This window comes from Haliotis rufescens, unplaced genomic scaffold (assembly GCF_023055435.1).
Source record: "Haliotis rufescens isolate VD_foot unplaced genomic scaffold, xgHalRufe1.0.p SCAF_53, whole genome shotgun sequence".
Classification (NCBI taxonomy): Eukaryota; Metazoa; Mollusca; class Gastropoda; order Lepetellida; family Haliotidae; genus Haliotis; species Haliotis rufescens.
The window spans coordinates 2,042,083-2,065,097 of NW_025964257.1; the positions used below are offsets into that span (position 1 = coordinate 2,042,083).

Sequence of the window (23,015 nt, forward strand, 5' to 3'; positions counted from 1 at the left end):
TGGACATCCCCAGACCTCCATGACACTGTCTGTATAGTGTAAGTATAACACAGTCGTTAGTGTTAATGTGAGTGATGTGTACAACATGGACATCCCCAGACCTCCATGACACTGCCTGTATACTGTAAGTGTTAATGTGAGTGATGTGTACAACATGGACATCCCCAGACCTCCATGACACTGTCTGTATACTGTAAGTATAACACAGTCGTGAGGGTTAATGTGAGTGATGTGTACAACATGGACATCCCCAGACCTCCATGACACTGCCTGTATAGTGTAAGTATAACACAGTCGTGAGTGTTAATGTGAGTGATGTGTACAACATGGATATCCCCAGGCCTCCATGACACTGCCTGTATACTGTAAGTGTTGATGTAAGTGATGTGTACAACATGGACATCCCTGGACCTCCATGACAACCCCTGTATACTGTAAGTGTTAATGTGAGTGATGTGTACAACATGGACGTTCCCAGACCTCCATGACACTGCCTGTACAATGTAAGTATAACACAGTCGTGAGTGTTAATGTGAGTGATGTGTACAACATGGACATCCCTAGACCTCAATGACAATCCCTGTATACTGTAACTATTATACACACTATATATATTAAGTCGCATTAAGTGGCAGTGTGAGAGCACTTCATAATAATTAACAGTGATAACAATTGAACAATACTTCATGATCATAACAAACATCACGGATCATGATAAAAGACTTTGTCAGAAACAACTGCCAGTATATAGTGTGCATTATTCATTTGTAAAGAACATAAGGTGAAGGTACAGGAATGTGTTAATTATGTAAAAGTAGCGAGCATTAATGTTGTTCACAGAGGCTTAAGCTAATTCCACAACATGTGTCCTTAAATAAGTCAGATATTCATTTGAAATTATTGTTTGTTTCATGTTATCGTGCTGAAACATCAGTTAACATGCTGTCAGACAATATCAGCGTCTTTAACTATATTTCATTTTACCAATGACTGTAAAGTGCAGACTCTTGTTTACACAGTGGTCAATCACTTACACAGTCAATGCTCGTTCATGTGCATTTAGTAAACAGTCACTAACCAATCTCAAATCAGTTAACAATTACTGTGAAAAGTAAATATCCCTTCACAACTGCATTGTATGATTAACTGATCCTTAGACCAATTCCATAAGGACGAGAACTCAAAATAGAAAAACAAGAAATGTGGTTTCAGGGGGATACTGAATTCTATAATCAGAGAGTAATGATTTGTTGTAAAGCAGTTATTAATTTCCCAAAACCTTTACCACAACAGATGGGCCATTCAACAACATGACACTCGACAAGTCATCCCCTCAGATAGTGACAGAAGCTGTCACCCCTTCCCTCACAGTTGCCTGCTCCGCTATATGTAAACCCTGCAGGTACACCTGGAAGAAAGGCACACAGACAGTCTCCAGCAGTAGGACACTCAGTCTTACCAGCATCACCAGGAACCAGGCAGGAGACTATATCTGTACTGCTGTCAACACGGCCACTGGGGTGACTTCCAGTGCTCCAACACTTACAGTCACAGTGTATTGTAAGTGAACTAGGAGGAAAGTTAACAGAGATAATATCATTAGAAAGACTTCATTTGAAACATGTGACTTAAAAAGCCGTGTATAGCAATTGTGTCGAACCGCTGTCACGTATATAGTGTCATATTTAGATAATAGCCATGTACTATGAGGAATTAGACACAATCACTCCAATGCAATTAACAGACAGTTTTTTCACTCAATATTTGTACCCTCATACATGAAATTTAAAAAGTGTAATTTTATCAATCAAGAGGTAGCATCCTCAGGCTGTCGGCCACACAAAGTGTATGTCGGTCGACAGCTGATATCTGTTCATATACTCTACTTCATATGTACACAGATGCACCTGATGTCAACCTAGAGGCAAGATGCGACCATACAAAGTGTATGTCGGTCAACAGCTGATATCTGTTCATATACTCTACTTCATCTGTACACAGATGCACCTGATGTCAACCTAGAGGCACGATGTCGACCATACAGAGTGTATGTCGGTCAACAGAATGTCCAACTGACATGTCAAGTGACGGCAGCTAACCCGACAGTGACGTCATACAGCTGGGCAAGAGATGGATCCAGTATCCCGTCAGCAACAAGCAGCATGTACAGCCTGAGTCCTGTCACCAGGGGCAGTGCAGGGAACTACACGTGTGCTGCCAGGAACTCAGTGGGCACATCAAGTTTTTCACGGATTGGTGTTGATGTACAGTGTGAGAAATTCCACTTTTAATTATTCTTAAAACAGCATCCAAATGTCCAAAAATCAGAACGTCGAGTTCTTAGTCTAAATTGCTTTTAAACATGGTTAAATTACGGATGCAAGCTTCTTGACTAGTCAGCGATGAGTAGAGTTTTCAATAATGACGAATGCCTGTATGTCCAGTAAATGTTTGAACCTGTGCGTCTTTTTAATTCCTCTTTTGATTGACAATTCATCTTTCAATGCCCTGTTCAGCCAGGGAATTGCTAATTGCTAATAAATCCTTATGAAACATGTTTTTCATATGTTGTAACAATCTGAATCGAGATTGTAACCTACATTTGATAAAACACGTTTCGTTAGAAACACAGAAGACGCGTGTTGACCACATGTATTTGTATCTTGAGAATTAAATAGAATGAATATTCACATTCCTGTAGCCTGTTTGATTCTTCCAACAGTGTCATTTATTTATTTATCAGAATAGTGTCAATTTCTTACTCAAGTTTACAGTGTATGTTACTTTATAATTTTCAGACCCACCCAATGTCTCAGTTCCCAGCTCCCAAACTGTGATCGAGACACAGACCCTGACTGTGACCTGCTCTGTGGACTCCAAACCTGCAGCAGCTGTGAGATGGACAAAGAAAGATGACAGCAGCTTTACTCCTCAGACTGGATCTACTCTGACCATCAGTAACATACAGAGATCACAGGCAGGGACATATGTGTGCACAGCTACCAACACCCTCAGTCCTTGTGGGGGGACAACTTTACCACGCTCTGAGTCTAGGGAGATGACAGTGGATGTGCAGTGTAAGTGTCATTGTTAGAATACTGGACATATGTGTGTACAGCTACCAACACCCTCAGTCCTTGTGGGGGAACAGCTTTGGCATGCTCTGAGTCTAGGGAGATGACAGTGGATGTACAGTGTAAGTATCATTGTTAGAATACTGGACACATGTGTGTACAGCAACCAACACCGCAAGTCCTTGTGTGTGTGTGGGGGGGGGGGGGGGGGGGGGGCAGCTTTGGCATGCTCTGAGCCTAGGGAGATGACAGTAGATGTGCAGTGTAAGTATCATTGTTAGAATACTGGACATATGTGTGCAGAGCTATCAACACCCCCAACCCTTGTGGGGGACATCTGTAATGAGATCTGACTCTGTGGAAGTGACAGTAGATCTGCAATAAGAAAGTGTTTGAATAATGCATGTACTTTCTTAGTCACCATACTTATTGATGTTTCGACACACTTTGAAGGGTATATGTTATTCAGTGTGTTGTCAGTGTCACCATATGTCTTCACACTTACTGTCGATTTAATTATTGTAGGTAAAATTGAGTTTTTATCCAATACTTATATCAACGTGCATGCAAACCATATAATTAGACTTGTGCATAGCATCGACATCATAACCTTGCATTTAAGATTGAGGTAGTTGGACTTTCGAAAAGAGTTTCGTTTGGATTGAGCATCCAAATGATGATTATTATTCTCCGATTATGTTTCAAAATCTGGACCAGATTTGATATGGGGCTTAAAGCATGGCAGTGTGTATTTTGGAAAATGCATTTGCGCTTGAATAAGTTTAGCAATAAACATACTTGTACTTGTCCAGACGGCCCATCCATGTCAGGAGTTCCATCCACGTCCCCTGTGACAGAGACAACAGCACTACGCATCAACTGCAACAGCTACACCGTCCACGGCAACCCCACTATTACAAACTACAGGTGGACAGGACCAGGCTACAGTTCTAGTGGCCCTGTCCTCAACATCACCAGCATCATCAGGACCGCATCAGGTGTCTACAACTGTACAGCATCCAACACTCTCACACCAACAGGCGGACAACCACAAACAGGGTCAGCCATTGGGCAGTTCAACGTTGATGTGCAGTGTGAGTAGCAGTGTTTGTCCAAATGGAGAGATCCGTTCCGGCAGTCAGCAATGAGAGAACACTTACATTTATGAACATATTACGTTACTGGATCAGGTTTTATTTTTGTTAATGTTAATGTTTTCTGTTGGCATACGTTTTTAATCGTATCAGGTTGCTGCAATCGCTTGCTGCTTGTTTCATCTAGAGAAGATAAATTTGCCGATTTGAAATAAAAAATGTCCACTAAGAAAAATATGCCAGTACAACTGTGAAGTATTTTTGTGATTGTATATTCACTTGCAAAAAGTTATGCATAATATTCCCTTTAAACAGTGCTGCTTTCAAATGAATATATATATATATAAGAACGCTGTGCAAGTGCTAAGCAACCGTGCATTTGTTGTTTGCATTTACGTTTGAGATAAAGAGGAAGATGAGCTTAAGGTTGAACTGACTGACTGCTTATTGTGTCAGGATAGCATGCTCATTCAGTAATTTGTTAAGAGGAATACACCAATGGATAAGTTCACTTAAAAACACACAATATCAGCATGATGCTAAGGCGTTTGCTGGTCACGCCGAAGACCAAGTTTCGATTCCCCAAATTGGTGCAATGTACGAATACATATGTATAATAAAGCAACTTTAACGTTACACTTTTATATGTGCACACACTATGGTTTGTTTGATATGTTAAGTGTATGAAGTGTTGTATTACATGAATGTGTTTATGTACAGCTATCAGTTTGCTTATGTTCAACGTTTAATATTTCAACGATTCCAGACCCACCCATCATAAACACATTCACAATTAACTCAAGAAGCAACAAAGTGACCGTGGAGGAGACTGCATCTGTGAACCTAGGATGTCGAGTAGACAGTAACCCAGCATCGACCATCAAGCTGATGAACGGGAGCAGTGAATTAAAGACGATCGACAAAGTTCTTGTGGTATATTACAACTGGACGGCAGATTGCAGGGACAGAGGAAACTATACTTGCACAGCTGATAATAAACTTATGACTGGTGAAATGGTAACAAGAAAGGTGGAATTGATTGTTACATGTAAGCACATTGATACCTACAATTATTGCATAAACAACGTAAAAGATGGATATTATTCCGCCCAAGGAATAGAATAGAAAATTGTGATATGCTTATACGACCGATATTGAAAGTTGCTCTGTCCAAGGAATAAAAAAGAAAACCGTGATATGTTTACATGACCCATTATTTCAAGGTGCAGAAGATGTTTATATTTTGGTAATACATAAACTTCACTTGCCATTGTGAGCTTCTATTTCTATTAGGTTCTCCTCGACTAGATCAGTCAGTGTCCAAGGAACTCAAATACGCCTCTAAACTAGGTGGTAACTTGAATGTGACTGTGTCAGTCCTGGCCTACCCCCTTCCTACATTCACCTGGAGTAGAACCACCAGCACGAGCCAGGACCTAACTGGTTCCTCCAGCCCTGTCTCCGACATCTCGGTCAATGCCAGACTACACCTTACTAACCTCCAACAGCAGGACTTCGGGGACTACAGCCTTACAGTGGACAATGGTATCGACGGGTTAGTGTCATACACAATCAACATGGTGTATGAAGGTAATATTTTGAATATTGATATAAATCTATTATATCTAGACCTACCTCGAGAGTATTTCATACAAACATAAAACATAGGACTTCGGGGACTGACATTTTACATTTTTCCGAACACCGTATGAACACTTGGTGTAATAATGGGAGGGATCAGCAGTTTGTTTTGGTATCCATTTTTTCGGGTTGATATTTTAGCTAAAAAGCAACGTGTTTGATGGATGGTTTTCCTTTATTCAATTAGTGTCTTATTGTTCATTTGGTAATTTATTTATTTTTGATATAAATCCATTTTATCAAGACATTCTACAAGACTAGTTCATACTAACATTAAACAATAGGACTTCAGGGACCTCAATTTTACAAAGGACAACAACGTAGGAATACTTGTGTTATACACAATTGATGTAATAATAGGAGGTGTCAGCAGTTCATTCTGGTATCCATGCATTCACAACTTATATCATGATTCTTGTATTTACATGTATCAGACTCTCCTGAGACACCAACACTCTTTAGAACAAGTGGAAACGCCACAGCATCGTCTTTATGGTTATCATGGCAACCTGAGTTCAATGGAGGACACCCCCAGACATTTGTGGTTGAGTATCGGCAGTATTGTTCCACTACATGGACTGTGTACAATATCTATGATGACACAGGCAAGATGATGGTGGTGGAAGTGAGTTGCTTGACAACAGGAACAACTTACATATTCCGTCTACATGCTCGAAATGACTATGAACCTTCACACAGGGCATACGTCTATGTTGAAACTAAGACTGACGGAGGTAACTGTTTCTCTTGCACATTTTCGAAGTTTTAGCTTGAAAGCGTGATTATGAATGCTTATAAAACAATTAAAAAGTTGTTTTTACGAAATGCAACATAACTTGATAATCAAAAACGATATCACGGCATCATATCCAGTTAACACTGTGGGAAATATGTTCATAATAAACACGACTTTTATGTGTATAATGACCGATCATAAACAATCTGTGTTGCTCTTCTGACAACAGTGATGATCATTTAATACATTCCTATCACATCTGTATTGTTTCATAAGTTCCAACCGATACCAAAGATCCCGTGGCTGCTAATAGTGGAATACTTGCTGGAACTGCGATAGGAACCCTTCTTCTTACTTTACTCATTGAAGGAATTGTTCTAATGCTGCTATACAGAAAAGGGTTCCGAATTGGAAACAGTCAGAGAGGTATATCAAGAAAACTTTAATCATCTACTAGTATATAATGCTAACCAGTCGCAGTGTTGCGAGTAGGATTATTGAACTAATATTTACATTCAAAAGACACAGTGAATAAAAGTTATGATCATGTTCATACATAAATGTATCTTTAATTTAACATATAAATGCATGTTATTGTTAAAAAGAAAGGAGTTTTTTCACAAATTGTGTAAAACAGAAAATATGTCATCAGCGGTAGATTCAAAACGTTAAGCCATCCCACCCCTCAGTACTTTACATGTAACATTCATAGACAGCATAACCGTAAAGCTATATACTCATGTAGTTCCAGTTATGAAACCAAATCAGCATTATTTAGTATATAGACCTGTTTCAGTTCAGACATCTGTTTAAATTATACTCGTTCTGATCATGTTTTATATTTTGATTCTAACTCATGGCACATATCATGGAAGTAGGCTGGTCTCTCAAGGCCACTGACACATTTATCTATACATATCTCCCATTTATTTCCGTAGACCGTACAGCCTTATCAACATAGACATACCAAACGTGCTGTCGTTTTGTTATGACATTGTGATGTTTGTCCATATTGTATGGACAGAATCTTATTCAGCAGTCAGGCCGGCCACGGGAAGCACGTTAACTCAGCATTGTGCTTCAGTGTGCCTTGTTTGTACATTGGTTGGTTATCGCTGCCCTCAGCAATATTTCAGCTTTGTTACAGCATTTAGTAAATAATTGTGTCTGGACCAGATATTTCACTGTATTATGATTAATTGGTGTAGTAAGGCAGCCACAAAATCCGTTTGTGTGTATCATCCATATGTACCGTATTATCTACATACAATGTCATTAGGTATAGCTAATTGAAGATTTCTCGGAGTAAACTGACATTAGTATCTGCGGCACTAGATTAGATACAGCATACGACCTGCATACTATTTATTTTGTTATACTTTCAGAAACTGCTTCGCGAGAAAGGTAATGTATACACATGATAAAACATGAAATAATCCATTTAATAATATGGTACTAATTCGTAAAGTAAAGTAAACTGTTGAACAAAATGATCGTCTCTTTCTGCACTTTAAATAACCGAACATGATATGTTTTATTCTAGCAGCAGAAGTCATGAGATCGCAGAAATGGACAACATTGGGTATTCTTCCTTAGGTATGTGGACAGCAGCTTCACTTGTCAGTATTGCAGTGACCAAACGTTTACAAATAAAGGCCATTGCATGCATGTCAAACAATTTACAACAATAATGTACAACTCAGTCACAAATCCACTCAAGTATGCATTTATGTTATACAATGGCCATGTCACGATTTGCTTCAGATCATGTCAATGGACCACAACAAGATTCAAGCTTGAAGAAGGAGGAGTCAGACAAATCCCATTACTCACAGCTAAAGATATATGAAAATACAAAAGGTAGATTTTCATTATCAGGTGATATTTCACAGTTATCAAAAATGCATACACCTACTCTTATCATACTACGTTGCATAATACTATGCTGTCCTTATAACACAGCACGATTTAGTGATCATTTTACTCTTTTGTTTAATATCCTGTGAAATAAATGTGACACTTGTTGGAAGACAGTACAAAGGTTTATTGTAATAATGAGAAAAGGAAATATTAGCAAATGCAACAATTATGGCATTTACATCTGCAGCTGGTGACGAAGGAGAAACAAGTACCTACGAAGGCATGACAGAGACGCCCCCGGTGACCTACGAGGCCATCAGTGCGTCGCCCTACCAGAACAGTAGTGCTCAATGACATCATCGAGGTGATGCTTATCAAGGGTAGATGCGAATTACATGAACGATCACACACTTATCTGCCGCGCCGCGAACATTATGTAACCAAATTTTAAGAAACATTTGAGCTCGTTGAGTAAGTGCGTGGGTGCATTGGTGAGTGAGTGCGTAAATGCGTGGGTGGGTCCGTTTTGGATGGGTTGGTACGCTTGGGAATGTGAGTGTGTTGTTGGTTTGTTATTTAACGCCGCACTCAGCAACATTCCAGCTATTTGACGGCGGTCTGTAAATAATCGAGTCTGGACCAGACAATCCAGTGATTGACATCATGAGCATCGAACCACGCAATTGGGATCGATGACATGCATCAACCAAGTCAGCGAGCCTGACCACCCGATCCTGTTAGTCGCCTTTTACGACAAGCAGTCACCTTTTACGGCAAGCATGGGTTGCTGAAGACGGTAATGTGAGTGCGTGAGTTAGTGAGTAAAACATATTATTACTCAATTGCGAAGAGATAACCCATTTAACAACAATACACCGTTATTGAACAGTGTTATCCAACGTCTCTGTACTCCTAGACGGATACCTCCGATGAACATTATTATTTTTCACAAACCACCACAGATACATAGCGCACTACAAATGCATTTCACTAATATATTATGGACATATTTTACGAGTATGTGAGATCCTGGAATTTTTTTAACTGCCTATGATCTATCGACCGACTAGCGAACAAATACGTTCGAAATAGAGAAAGACTAGAGTGAGCGTTTATGCAAATGTTTTCGCAAAGACACAAAACATTATGTCGAAAGACCATCATGACATTTATCGCGGCGTCTTCTTACGACCGTGAACCTTGTGTGATAAATGAAAGGATCTCCCATTTGCCCAAAGTGGATAGGGGTTCATAACGTCCCCATCGTGTCAATTAACAGATCTGTCTCGCGTCGTGAAACTATCGCGCTCCGAAAAGAACAGATAGTCTAGCTCAAAGGTGTAATCTGCTGACTAGTTTTAAATCAAAATAGGCAACATGACATTTGATTCGATGAGTCAATGGTTTCACTGATTCTCTCTGTTCAAACCATATGTAACACTATATGTTCCGCTCAGTTCATATATTTTTAACTTGATGATGTGAATGTATATGAATGCTGTTATGGTCATGGTTTGAGAATCGACATGCAATCGTTCCCATGTTTTTTCAGGTGAAAGTTGACTTACCTTTGCATGTGTTTGTGACGGGTGCCAACGGTGGGGCAGGATACGCTCACCTTATCGCAAACACATGGTATCATTACTTTTTGGAAGTGATTCATAAACACTTGGTTATGACGTGGTCGGAATTATACATGTTGAGAGATTTCTTTTGGATATGGAAAGGGTTTTGTCGCTTTATTTACAATCGATCACGGAGAAATCTCCATACTTTTTGACCAGCCTATGGTCGAAACATACGCCTCCCTGATACAAATAACGTCTTGCTTCAGCATTGAATATCGATAATATGAAACATGTCACGTTTTGAAATGAACTCGTTTCAAATGAAATAAGTTATAGGACGGTGACTCATTTAGTAATATATATTTCTCATCATTACGAAAATATAATATGAAAATGATAAGTGTATACCCCAGGAGTCGGAGAATTTGTTCTGTTTTGTCAGTAAATTATATCTATGTTAAATCACAATCTGAGGTTTTGTACAGTTTAATAAATGGACAAAAATGTTAATCATAAAAGAGAATCATTGATTTGGCAACCTACTCAAAACCAAAAAACGACATATTACATATTCATATCTGCTTACACCATAGCTTCGCCTGCACGAAATTGAAAACTTTGATTTAGCAAATATATAAGTTCGTCTTTTTAGTTCCTGATTGTGAGCACTTTGTATGCATATATATATATATATATGTATATATGTATCCTGATAAACTGTTTAAACTGTTTACTTGTCTCAATGGCTATTATGATTCACTCACTCTATAACGCGTGTATTGTTCTCTTTCCAAACAACTTGCATGGACAGGAAACTACTCTCTACATACACCTACTTGAGGACAATGTGTATGTTGACAGTATGTGCATTGCATCTAGTTTTCCTCGTTGAACTACAATATGTTTGAATACAGTTTCCTCAGCACTTTAAACACATACACACAATAGAGGACAATGTGCATGTTGACAGTCGTTGAACTACAATATGATAAAATCAAGTTTAAAATCAGCACTTATCCTGTCAGTCAGGTTCACACTGATAACTTCGAGTTTACATTCCATGCTGGTATGTACACCATATGTAATGTAGATCTAATACTTAAACAGCTGCAGTTAACAACAAATGAACAATCTCAGGTGTCTTATCTTGCAATAAAATACTCCTATCTGATTGGTTACTGGTATGTGCGTGTACTGATAAGGTATTTGTTTCGTATACCCCGCTGTGAAATGCCGAACTTCTTTCCAAGGCGAAAACAGTTATATGTTTATATTCACTCGAAATCGAACACCTGTCTCATGCAAGTGTAATAAATGATCTGGGTATCGTCTGACTGCTGTCAAGATGTCAGTGAAACGGTTCAATAGCTAAGCTGATTAAGACGTTTTAGATGAATTGACGAATACTTATTGTATAATAATTGACGAAATTGTTTAACCCATATCTTGATGTTTATTTTATGATGTACACCCGGTCAACAAATAATACTGTACCTCTGCCATACACGTGAATAAATTACATTACTGAACACGCTTCATGGTTATTTTGTAAGGAAGGCGGCAAGCCTGCATAGCGTGAGACGACAGTTGTTGGCTTTTGTGAAGATATTCGAAACCCATGTGAATGGAGTTTAGTCAATGTTAAAGGAGACACTTGAGATTTGTGGGCGACGGCTGAAGGTGAATAACCTCCTGTACCAACCACCCGCCAGGCTATAAGAGATACGAATGCGGGGTAAGTGGGTCACTAGGTCGCATACTGACAGAAGAATATAACATGTCCTTGCTGTAAATATATACTGGGTCGATGTTTCTGTTGGTGCACTAAAATGCTCGAGTTTCATCATAAGCTCAGCAGTAGAAATGTTTAGGCTGAGATACTAACATTGCCCCTACTATGTTACAAAAGTATCCTGTTTCACAACCATTTTCTCTATATTTATTAGCAGCTGAATCTCTATCATTCATTATGGTCTATTATTTATTTATAAGCAGTAGGCATTAACATAAAATCCTTTGGACAAATCCACATCGAGTGCATGGTGTTTCTTTCGTTTGAAACGCTATTAACGCAATTGTAGTCATGTTGAAGTCAAGTCTCATAAATAGATACTTTGACAATGTCAAACTGCAGACAACAGTTCGAAACTGGTGACAATGAAACACAACTTAGCCTTAGCAGCCAATCAAGAAACAGTAGTGTGAAACAGTATGAAAACATAAGCCCCAAAAAATAACTTGTTAGCCTACCAAGTGTCACACACACGATAAAAATACAATAACTTTGCTCGTGTCCCTCACAAGGTTCCCCGAGTAAAATTTTGTTTTAGAGCAAAGGGATCAAGTGCTTAAAGTTTTGTATTTTCTCTTCATAAATTCAAATCACTTTCTTTACAAAACGGTGCTAGCAGCCTCGAGTATTCATACTATTGTTTGATCGTATCTTTCCCAATGTTGTTTTCCATAATATATTGAACGCAGAATTTGTAAATAAAACGACAACCAGATAACAAGATATAGTACATACCGTGTACACTGGTATGTTACACAGGGGAAGCTTCACACACAGACATACAGTGGCAGAATGGCACTATGTTATACAGAGTAAGTCAGGGTAGCTGCAGCTCCCCTGACTACATGTTTTGAATTGTATTCAATATGTGGGTGTCAGGAGAGACAGCCTATTGCAACTAGTAAATGAGCCCTTATCTATTCATTCGTTTAAATATCATGTCGACAGTTATATTGAACCTTTTGTTGGTCTCCTTGTTCTGAACACCAGAGAGTCGCCTGTATGTGCACATTGTAAGCCAAGGTCGGTGACACGGAACCACATTCATAACGTTTGTACGGGTCTTGGTGTATCAACAGACAAGGCTATGTGGAGAGTATTCAGTTCAGCGAGGGTGGCTAGTGTACGATCTTATAACACACAGGGTAGTGAATTGTCGTTTGTATTCGTCGGGCTGCCTACTAATGCACCAAGTATGGCGGCTGATTATTGCCATCTCCTTTACGGAACTGCAAAGCCTGACTGACTTGACTTGACTCATGGCTGCTGTGATGAATGGCAGGGCAACATTCGGGGATGACAGAGCAACGCATCATAACTTGACTTGACTCATGACTGCCGTGATGAATGACAGGGCAACATTCGGGGATGACAGAGCAACGCATAAAACTTGACTTGACTCATGGCTGCTGTGATGAATGGCAGGGCAACATTCGGGGATGACAGAGCAACGCATCATAACTTGATTTGACTCATGGCTGCTGTGATGAAAGGCAGGGCAACATTCGGGGATGACAGAGCAACACATCATAACTTGACTTGACTCATGACTGCCGTGATGAATGACAGGGCAACATTCGGGGATGACAGAGCAACGCATCATAACTTGACTTGACTCATGACTGCCGTGATGAATGACAGGGCAACATTCGGGGATAACAGAGCAACGCATCATAACTTGACTTGACTCATGACTGCTGTGATGAATGGCAGGGCAACATTCGGGGATGACAGAGCAACGCATCACAACTTGTCTTGACTCATGACTGTCGTGTGGAATGGCAGGGCAACATTCGGGGATGACAGAGCAACACATCATAACTTGACTTGACTCATGACTGCCGTGATGAATGACAGGGCAACATTCGGGGATGACAGAGCAACACATCATAACTTGACTTGACTCATGACTGCCGTGATGAATGACAGGGCAACATTCGGGGATGACAGAGCAACGCATCATAACTTGACTTGACTCATGACTGTCGTGATGAATGGCAGGGCAACATTCGGGGATGACAGAGCAACGCATCATAACTTGACTTGACTCATGACTGTCGTGATGAATGGCAGGGCAACATTCGGGGATGACAGAGCAACGCATCATAACTTGACTTGACTCATGACTGTCGTGATGAATGGCAGGGCAACATTCGGGGATGACAGAGCAACACATCATAACTTGACTTGACTCATGACTGCCGTGATGAATGAGAGGGCAACATTCGGGGATAACAGAGCAACGCATCATAACTTGACTTGACTCATGACTGCCGTGATGAATGACAGGGCAACATTCGGGGATGACAGAGCAACGCATCATAACTTGACTTGACTCATGACTGCTGTGATGAATGACAGGGCAACATTCGGGGATGACAGAGCAACGCATCATAACTTGACTTGACTCATGACTGCCGTGATGAATGGCAGGGCAATATTCGGGGATGACAGAGCAACACATCATAACTTGACTTGACTCATGACTGCCGTGATGAATGACAGGGCAACATTCGGGGATGACAGAGCAACGCATCATAACTTGACTTGACTCATGACTGCCGTGATGAATGACAGGGCAACATTCGGGGATGACAGAGCAACGCATCACAACTTGACTTGACTCATGACTGCTGTGATGAATGACAGGGCAACATTCGGGGATGACAGAGCAACGCATCATAACTTGACTTGACTCATGACTGCCGTGATGAATGACAGGGCAACATTCGGGGATGACAGAGCAACGCATCACAACTTGACTTGACTCATGACTGCCGTGATGAATGACAGGGCAACATTCGGGGATGACAGAGCAACGCATCAAAACTTGACTTGACTCATGACTGCGGTGATGAATGACAGTGCAACATTCGGGGATGACAGAGCAACGCATCATAACTTGACTTGACTCATGACTGCCGTGATGAAAGGCAGGGCAATATTCGGGGATGACAGAGCAACACATCATAACTTGACTTGACTCATGACTGCCGTGATGAATGACAGGGCAACATTCGGGGATGACAGAGCAACGCATCATAACTTGACTTGACTCATGACTGCCGTGATGAATGACAGGGCAACATTCGGGGATGACAGAGCAACGCATCACAACTTGACTTGACTCATGACTGCCGTGATGAATGACAGGGCAACATTCGGGGATGACAGAGCAACGCATCATAACTTGACTTGACTCATGACTGCCGTGATGAATGACAGGGCAACATTCGGGGATGACAGAGCAACGCATCACAACTTGACTTGACTCATGACTGCCGTGATGAATGACAGGGCAACATTCGGGGATGACAGAGCAACGCATCATAACTTGACTTGACTCATGACTGCCGTGATGAATGACAGGGCAACATTCGGGGATGACAGAGCAACGCATCATAACTTGACTTGACTCATGACTGCTGTGATGAATGGCAGGGCAACATTCGGGGATGACAGAGCAACGCATCATAACTTGACTTGACTCATGACTGCTGTGATGAATGGCAGGGCAACATTCGGGGATGACAGAGCAACGCATCATAACTTGACTTGACTCATGGCTGTCGTGATGAATGGCAGGGCAACATTCGGGGATAACAGAGCAACGCATCATAACTTGACTTGACTCATGGCTGTCGTGATGAATGGCAGGGCAACATTCGGGGATGACAGAGCAACGCATCATAACTTGTATTGACTCATGACTGCTGTGATGAATGGCAGGGCAACATTCGGGGATGACAGAGCAACGCATCATAACTTGACTTGACTCATGACTGCCGTGATCAATGGCAGGGCAACATTCGGGGATGACAGAGCAACACACCGTAACTTGACTTGACTCATGACTGCCGTGATGAATGACAGGGCAACATTCGGGGATGACAGAGCAACACATCATAAGTTGACTTGACTCATGACTGCTGTGATGAATGACAGGCGTGTGATGTAGCTGCTGTGTCAGGAGCTAGGAAATGACGAAATTGGAGATTCCAAAAGAAGAACACAATGTTGTTGTCTCGGAATTTTTTGGACAGGAATAAGAACGTCACAAAACTGCATTATCCGTGTGGGTGGAATCTGATCCAGTTTACACGTAGTTGGCTTTGATTGACTCACAAGGGAAATGACTAGATTCCCAGACGCTGATTCAAATTCAGCTAGCTCCACACCATTTTAACGTTCAGAATACACCTCATTCACACGTGTATCATTGGCTTCAGAGGTTTATAGAGATCTGAGATCTTGATCTCATCAATTTTTCATGTGAAGAATGAATTGTAATTTTTTGAGAGGATAACATCGTTTTCTTCTTTTGGAAGTGGAATGATTGTGATCATCCTTCCCTATAAGTTTTGACAGTTGAGACAAGAGGGACTTTGCAGTATGCGTGTTAGTTAATATCTTCTCATGGCAGTAATGGGATTTGGCCTCTGGATAACTCTGTTTGAAACTGATCTTTTACTCATAAAATCTGTCTATGGATCTCTAATCCTAATTGTCTGCTTTTCCTTTCTACTTTTCGTATCATTTCTTTTGCTGTTGTATTCGCATTATACCACGGAACATTTGGATTGACATGTATGTGCCGTGTGACTGGTGGAGCATGCTTATCTCATAAGTCAGTCTGTCTTGAGTCACACACTGACTCACTGTCTCACTGACTCACTGACTCACTGACTCACTCACTCACTCACTCACTCACTCACTCACTCACTCACTCACTCATTCATTCACTCACTCTGTCACTCACTCACTCACTCGCAATAAACATGCATTGGTATGCCAGGGATTGTATTTAGATACCATTGCACTAGTTTAAGCGACTAATATGCATGTAAACTCGACGTTGGATATTAGTTTCGGGATAAGTTGAGAGGTCATGAGATAATTGAAATACTGTTCTGAACGGGGTTAAGCAAAACTCACTCACTCACTCACTCACCCACCAACCCACTCACTCACCCACCCACCCACCAACCCACTCACTCACCCACTCACTCACTCACTCACTCACTCACTCACTCACTCACTCACTCACTCACTCACTCACTCACTCACCCACCCACTCACTCAGTCACTCACTCACTAACTCTGGTATGTAACACTATACCTTCATTGATATGCCAGAGATTGACTCGGCTATATTTAGCCGCCACTACTGAACTAGTTTGAAGTGACTGGTACACATGTAAACATGACCTTGTATTTTACTTCCGTGTTGAGCACACACGACGACTGTAGCAACGATTTGTGTCTGACCGATTGGAGCCTCAGACGGTATGTGCAAAGTATATATGTCTAACCCTCTCACATGACACCTTATTTGTTTATGTATATTTGTAGCACCTTGTCGAACATACATAACGTATCTTGGAGTAACCTACACTATGTCTGTAGACTCGTGTACTTTGACCTGGCCTCTATTTCTGTATAAATGCTACTTGTGTGTCAGCTATCTGTACGTGGAGGGTTAACTAAAACACAAAGCTTTACAACCTGGAAACTGAACACACACTGACATCAATGGGATCGTCTAGGTCGTCTAAAGGCATTGCAGAGTCGTCTCCCTTTGTCAATAATACTAAACTTCTACTCTGTTCACACCAGTATGGAAAAATGCGCGAGTGCGATGGGAACGCAGGACATACAGATGGACAGTCACATCAGAATTACATTTTTCAGATGTTTATAGCATGCATAGGACAGATCTCGCCTCAGTGGAAATTTTGTAAATAGTTACTTTATTTCTTTAAGGCGACAGAATTCCTTTTGTGTTATTTGACGTCGGAGAAGCAGAGAGTTTTGATGATATTCACAATTATCGTCTTACTGATGCCTTGTACCAGTATGTATGTTCATATCATCAGGATGGTTGTCTTTCCTTCAGTCATGTGGCAGCCTTTCTTAGGCGTGCAAGAATCCAATGATCGTGGGTTCGAAGTCAAGATTCCCATGCTGTGTTCATATATGTATGTAATATAAAACATATGTCATGTGAGCATAAATCACACTTTTAATTAATGTTTGTGTTAGTACAGTTAACAATATAATCCAAAATTAATCTATCGTGTTGAAGTTTATGAAGTTAATACGCATATATTCATCTAAATCATCCATCAGCGTTCAGTGTGAAATGCGTATTTACTGTCATACCGTCTAACACATTTACAACTATTATCATACTCACTATCATCATAGACAAAAATAGACAGCACGTAAGACAGTAACGTGATCCTTTTCTCATACGCATATCTCTTAGATACCAAATGTATCAAATCAGTATCCAAATTACTGAAAAATGATGAACCTATATTTCAGGCCTCACCTAGGTACCAGACAACGAGCATGATGAAGATAACTACTGCTGCTGTATTATATGTGATTGCAGGTAATTCTTTCATATCACCCACATGTGTAATGACTGTGTATCTTACAATATACTTATATTACCCTACATACTTGAGATGAATAGATTATATTCTACTTAACGTGTATACGGTCATACCTCATGCTACATGCTACCTATCCACATATCGTTTCCGGCAGGTGTTGGTTCAGGTGCCCCCAGTGCCAGTCCGGTGTTGTCTGCAGTGTCTGACACAGCCAGGTTCAGCTGGGAGATTCCACAGGGAGGTCTGGGGACAGGGAGTAGTTTCTACACTGTCAGTCCTGCTGGTGTCATTGTGTTCCTAGTGACAGGTACTGGGACATTCATCAACTTCACAGACAGACTGGAGTACCAGGGGAACATAGCAGCCAGGAATGTCACCTTCACTCTCAGCAACATCCAGACATCTGATGCAGGGACATACACGTGTGGGGGTGGAGGGGCTACTATTGTGATACAGAACTGTGGACAGAAACTTGTTGTCCTGGGTGAGTGGCTACTTAGTTTTGATTTGTTGACGTTTCGTACACATAGTTTAGTCCTCTTTATTTTTAATATACATATTCAAATCAAAAATAAACGTGTGTCTTAAATAAGAATGTAATGTAAACATAATCGTCCGTGTTTATGAATTAGGTATAGAACTCTCAGTTATAAGGACGGCTGTCACACCGGGGTAACATTATATCCTCCATTGGTGCTTTGTTCTACACTGTTCAATTCAGCAAATGAGAACCTACTTATGATACACACAAGGTTGCACAAAAAATGTGTTCCATGGAACATAAGTTCCCCTTTAAATAAAAATACAACCACGTGGGCAGTTTGAAAACAAAAGCAACCTTTCATCACTTGACTTTCCTCGGAGCGTGTCCTGATTATGAAATAAAACAACTTTGTTTTTAAAATGTTAGAGTTGTTATTCTGTGACAATACCTGTATTCCTTGTCTCTACTATTAGGCACAGTGGGGTAGCCTTATGGTTAAAACCCCCACTTGAATTCCGGATTCGATAACCCACATGGGTGCAATATGTGAAGCCCATTTCTGGTATCCCCCGCCGTGATATTTGCTAAAAGCGGATTAAAACCACACTTACTCAAATAATATTAGATGTCGCAGGTAACAAACGATTGTAATATTGATGAGTGTCACCTGCATGCAAGGTAACACTGGTACAACCCATGTGATATTACTGTCAGGAGGATAATTACAAAGTAATGATATTTAGAAACGGATCAATTGTAACAGCAAAATATAAACCCAAAAACAAAAACAAAACAAAAACAAAACAAAAACCACCCACCCGATCTCGAACAAACGTTCACCCATTGAGGGCAACCAAGTGATTGTCGTGAGTGAGTTGACACTATAAATGTGGGAGGACATTTTCTGAACTGTTACCACTCTTGAGAAATCTACAAGACACATGTGCTGCTGACAAAGTCTAGCTCACCTAGATGACACAATTCTGACAGAGAAGTGCATCCTGACTCAATTAATTACAGACTGTTGATATATTCATGACTGGGGTAAACAGCAAACGGAAAGCTAAATAAACAAACAACATTCTTGAGAGTACTAAGCCGAACGCCAGCAGTCACTTGGTTACCTATGCATTTAGTGCATGGCCACGTTCTTTAGGAAAATGTATGTTGTGATATCATCAGTGGTAATATCGAATCTATTTTACTGATTGATTTTGAAAACCCGCGTGTATTCCGAGCAAGCAAACATTATAGTACCTGAATAATGTATATGAATGTGTATCCTTATGAAACTAAAAAATTACATGTGTGTTCTTTTGCTACATTGTCATCACCTCATCACACCCTCGTATCTCTATTGTTAGAGGCATCATGTACAATGACAATATCAACTTATGATTAATTATAGTGAACCGTACAGTTGTCATTTGTTTATGTTAACTTGGTCAGTGTAAAATTAGAAATCAATTCACGTCCCATTTCTTTAAATTAATTCAAAATATTAGTTGAGAAGTTATTCAATTATCGTTGTTTTATCAACCACCATTATTATATCCATTACGAAATAAATATTTTTATGAACGGGTGGTATCTGCTCGAATGTTATAGAAGGGGCATAATGGGTGACTAATGGGTGTTGTATGATATTCTACTCTGGCCATATTCAGCAGTTGGGTTCCTTCTACATGGACCATGTTCAATTCCTAGGCATAGCAATAAACAAAACACTATAACAAATAAATTTCTGCAGAACTTTGTTTCCTTAAGATCAAATACACTTTAAACCGAAATAGTGGACCCTGCTTATAGTGGTCTCGCTTTTGAAAAATCCTTACATACGTGGGATTTTATGGTCGTATTGTGCCTCTGTGTGTTTGTACTTGGCATTGGTTGAATAAAAGAAGAATTTACGTGATTTCGGGAAAGTTGTGTAGTGCATATTGTCGCTACGGTGGTTTGGAGCCCAATTTAAAATACATCTATGACGTCAGTCAATTGTTCCAACTGTTGATTATCTGTAACCAATTGACAGTTGACTGACCTACTTTTTGCGAGGCAAATGTTTAGCTCATGCATTAATTATAAACACAGGCTTAAGAATCTACTGGCTATACCGATCAATTCGCAGAAAATACAAGTGTGTGCAGTGCGAATATTCGGATAAGGTTTACATGCATGACAAATGTACTGCTTGACATTTCCGTGCATATTGTTATGGGATTTTTGTTCTCTTATTTATTGATCTATTAACTTTAAGGCTGTATTTTCCATCTGATTACACAGTGCTTTGTTAATCCTGTATTTTGAGTCATGTAAATAAAGCGACAAAACCCTGGTCATATCCAAAATAAATCTCGGCATAAAGCAGAGTCGATTACGCACGCATTACTAGACATCAATTACATATAATGACATACGCCAACATCTCTTGCTCGAACCTTATTTGTAACGCATGTTCGTTTGAGCTGAGGTTAGCTTGCGCAACGTCACGTGACTTTCGTTGACTCGGAAAAAGCATGCGGCGTTTTGCTTAGAAAAGGGGTAGAAGGGAATTATTCTGCCATTCAGAAATCCACGTGCAGCCTGACTTGCTCGTGGTGGGGTATAAAAGATTAATTCCCCTGCAGCGAAATGTATTCTCCTCCAAGGCAGGATACGCAGTATTTTATAAAGTGCAGCACGTGGACCAATCAGAGGTATGATAATAAGTGTTATTCAATGAACGGAATTACGAGTGTAACACGTAGCGAACGAGCCACGTCCCTCGATTTATCGAGTGTACATGAGTAATTCCATTCAACAATGAACGTGTAGGAAGGACCTGTCCATCATATTTCAGTTCACGTCGCCACCGCTTTAGACGTTCCAAAACTTTTTGCGTGCATGAACGTTCACAATAGATATCTTACGAATTCGCAGAAAGGCTGAATATTTGCAAAACACACAACAGAAAAGATTTTAGAACATTAAAGATTGCTATTGTATCTTATCTGTTGGATTCATCATGATTGACGAAGTCGGGGAATTGTAATCTCGTCAATCAATGCAAATTCGTATCAAAGTCTGGTTTATTTTCTGTTTAAAGTATATAACCATATGAGTAAGTCATAACGTTGGTCAACATCAATGTTGACGTCACATTAGTATTGTAAGAATCATGACATTGCAAAGTGTGTAGAAAACGCAACCTTCTCAGGAATGCTTATTTTTAAGAGTGGATGACAAGAGTTCACACGATTCATCACATGTTTGTCAATATGAAGATAGTTATCCATTCTAAAGCTTGTGTTAATGTTGGTAACATGGCAAAGCTACACTTAAGCATTCGCCCAACCACTCAAGCTTTATATATCTCTATATCTCTGCATATCATATGCCCCTAATTTATACATGATATCTTTTGAAAGGCAAGCCCACCACTCCTAGCCGTCCTGTGTCATCATCTCCTGTCTACAACCAGCAAGTGACCTTGACCTGCAGCTCCACCTCTACTACTGTCCCAGCTGACCATGGCCTGACCTTGACCTACACCTGGCAGCGTGACAACACTGACATCACAGTTACCTCCCCTGGTTCCCCCTACACCTTCACAGTGAGTTCCCGGGACAGTCACAGTTACAGATGTAGAGCCAGAGAGAGTCAGGGTCTGGAGTCTGAGTGGAGCCAAGGATACAACATGGAGCCTCAGTGTGAGTACTGTAAACACGTTGCTTATGAATGTCTCACACTACTGATTCATGTAAGGTTTTATCATCAATTGTCAATATGAATAGTTTCCAAACATACACTGATAAAAAACAAAGAACTACATTTAGAACTACTTTTTTCGAAGAAACAGGAAGGGTGTGTCAGTGAATTAGCTTTTGATATATTGTCTGGCTGTACGCATGCCATTGGTAGTTAAAAGATCTACTAATTTTTTGTGTTCCTCACCCACTGTTAAAAATCATTATGGGTCTATTCTTGGTCATCAGTTGGTCCTTCATATGGGGAGTCGGTTGAACTGTACAACTGTACTCTACGTCTACTTTTACTCTTATCTCTTATTATCTGCTGATAATCTACTCCAGATAGAGCCTTGCGAAGTTCAAGAAACATCAGACAAGCATCCACAAAAAACACTATCATGACAACAATCGCTGAATTATTGAAATACCTAGTTGAATGTGATGAGTTATTTCACTAGCTTTGTTTATACCCTTACAGGCTAGATGTTTCCCCTGATGTGTCGTACCTTAAGTTAGGCTATTATGAAGATGTTTATAAAGTTACATTTTTTTCAATGTTAAGTAACACATATTAATTATATAGCCTTTGGAGATATCACAAATAGCTGTATTGCATATTGTGTTAAAACACCATGTC

The 23,015-nt window shown here is 40.2% G+C and overlaps 2 protein-coding genes across 2 annotated transcripts in view; both read left to right on the forward strand.

The window, feature by feature from the left end:
• Positions 1 to 9,031, forward strand: part of LOC124128233 — a 38,259-nt gene extending 29,228 nt beyond the window's left edge. Inside the window, exons 20-31 of the mRNA XM_048385006.1 lie at positions 1,294 to 1,560; positions 2,002 to 2,271; positions 2,799 to 3,077; positions 3,887 to 4,168; positions 4,935 to 5,216; positions 5,462 to 5,758; positions 6,244 to 6,543; positions 6,822 to 6,971; positions 7,931 to 7,949; positions 8,089 to 8,141; positions 8,310 to 8,405; positions 8,653 to 9,031. Of these exons, the coding sequence (XP_048240963.1) occupies positions 1,294 to 1,560; positions 2,002 to 2,271; positions 2,799 to 3,077; positions 3,887 to 4,168; positions 4,935 to 5,216; positions 5,462 to 5,758; positions 6,244 to 6,543; positions 6,822 to 6,971; positions 7,931 to 7,949; positions 8,089 to 8,141; positions 8,310 to 8,405; positions 8,653 to 8,759 (2,402 nt within the window). The 3' untranslated portion in view covers positions 8,760 to 9,031. The remainder of the gene's footprint in view (positions 1 to 1,293; positions 1,561 to 2,001; positions 2,272 to 2,798; positions 3,078 to 3,886; positions 4,169 to 4,934; positions 5,217 to 5,461; positions 5,759 to 6,243; positions 6,544 to 6,821; positions 6,972 to 7,930; positions 7,950 to 8,088; positions 8,142 to 8,309; positions 8,406 to 8,652) is intronic.
• Positions 9,032 to 18,043: 9,012 nt separating this feature from the next.
• Positions 18,044 to 23,015, forward strand: part of LOC124125798 (contactin-1-like) — a 91,787-nt gene continuing 86,815 nt past the window's right edge. The window contains exons 1-3 of the mRNA XM_048385061.1: positions 18,044 to 18,162; positions 18,321 to 18,650; positions 22,058 to 22,339. Coding sequence (XP_048241018.1) covers positions 18,120 to 18,162; positions 18,321 to 18,650; positions 22,058 to 22,339 — 655 coding nt within the window. The 5' untranslated portion in view covers positions 18,044 to 18,119. The remainder of the gene's footprint in view (positions 18,163 to 18,320; positions 18,651 to 22,057; positions 22,340 to 23,015) is intronic.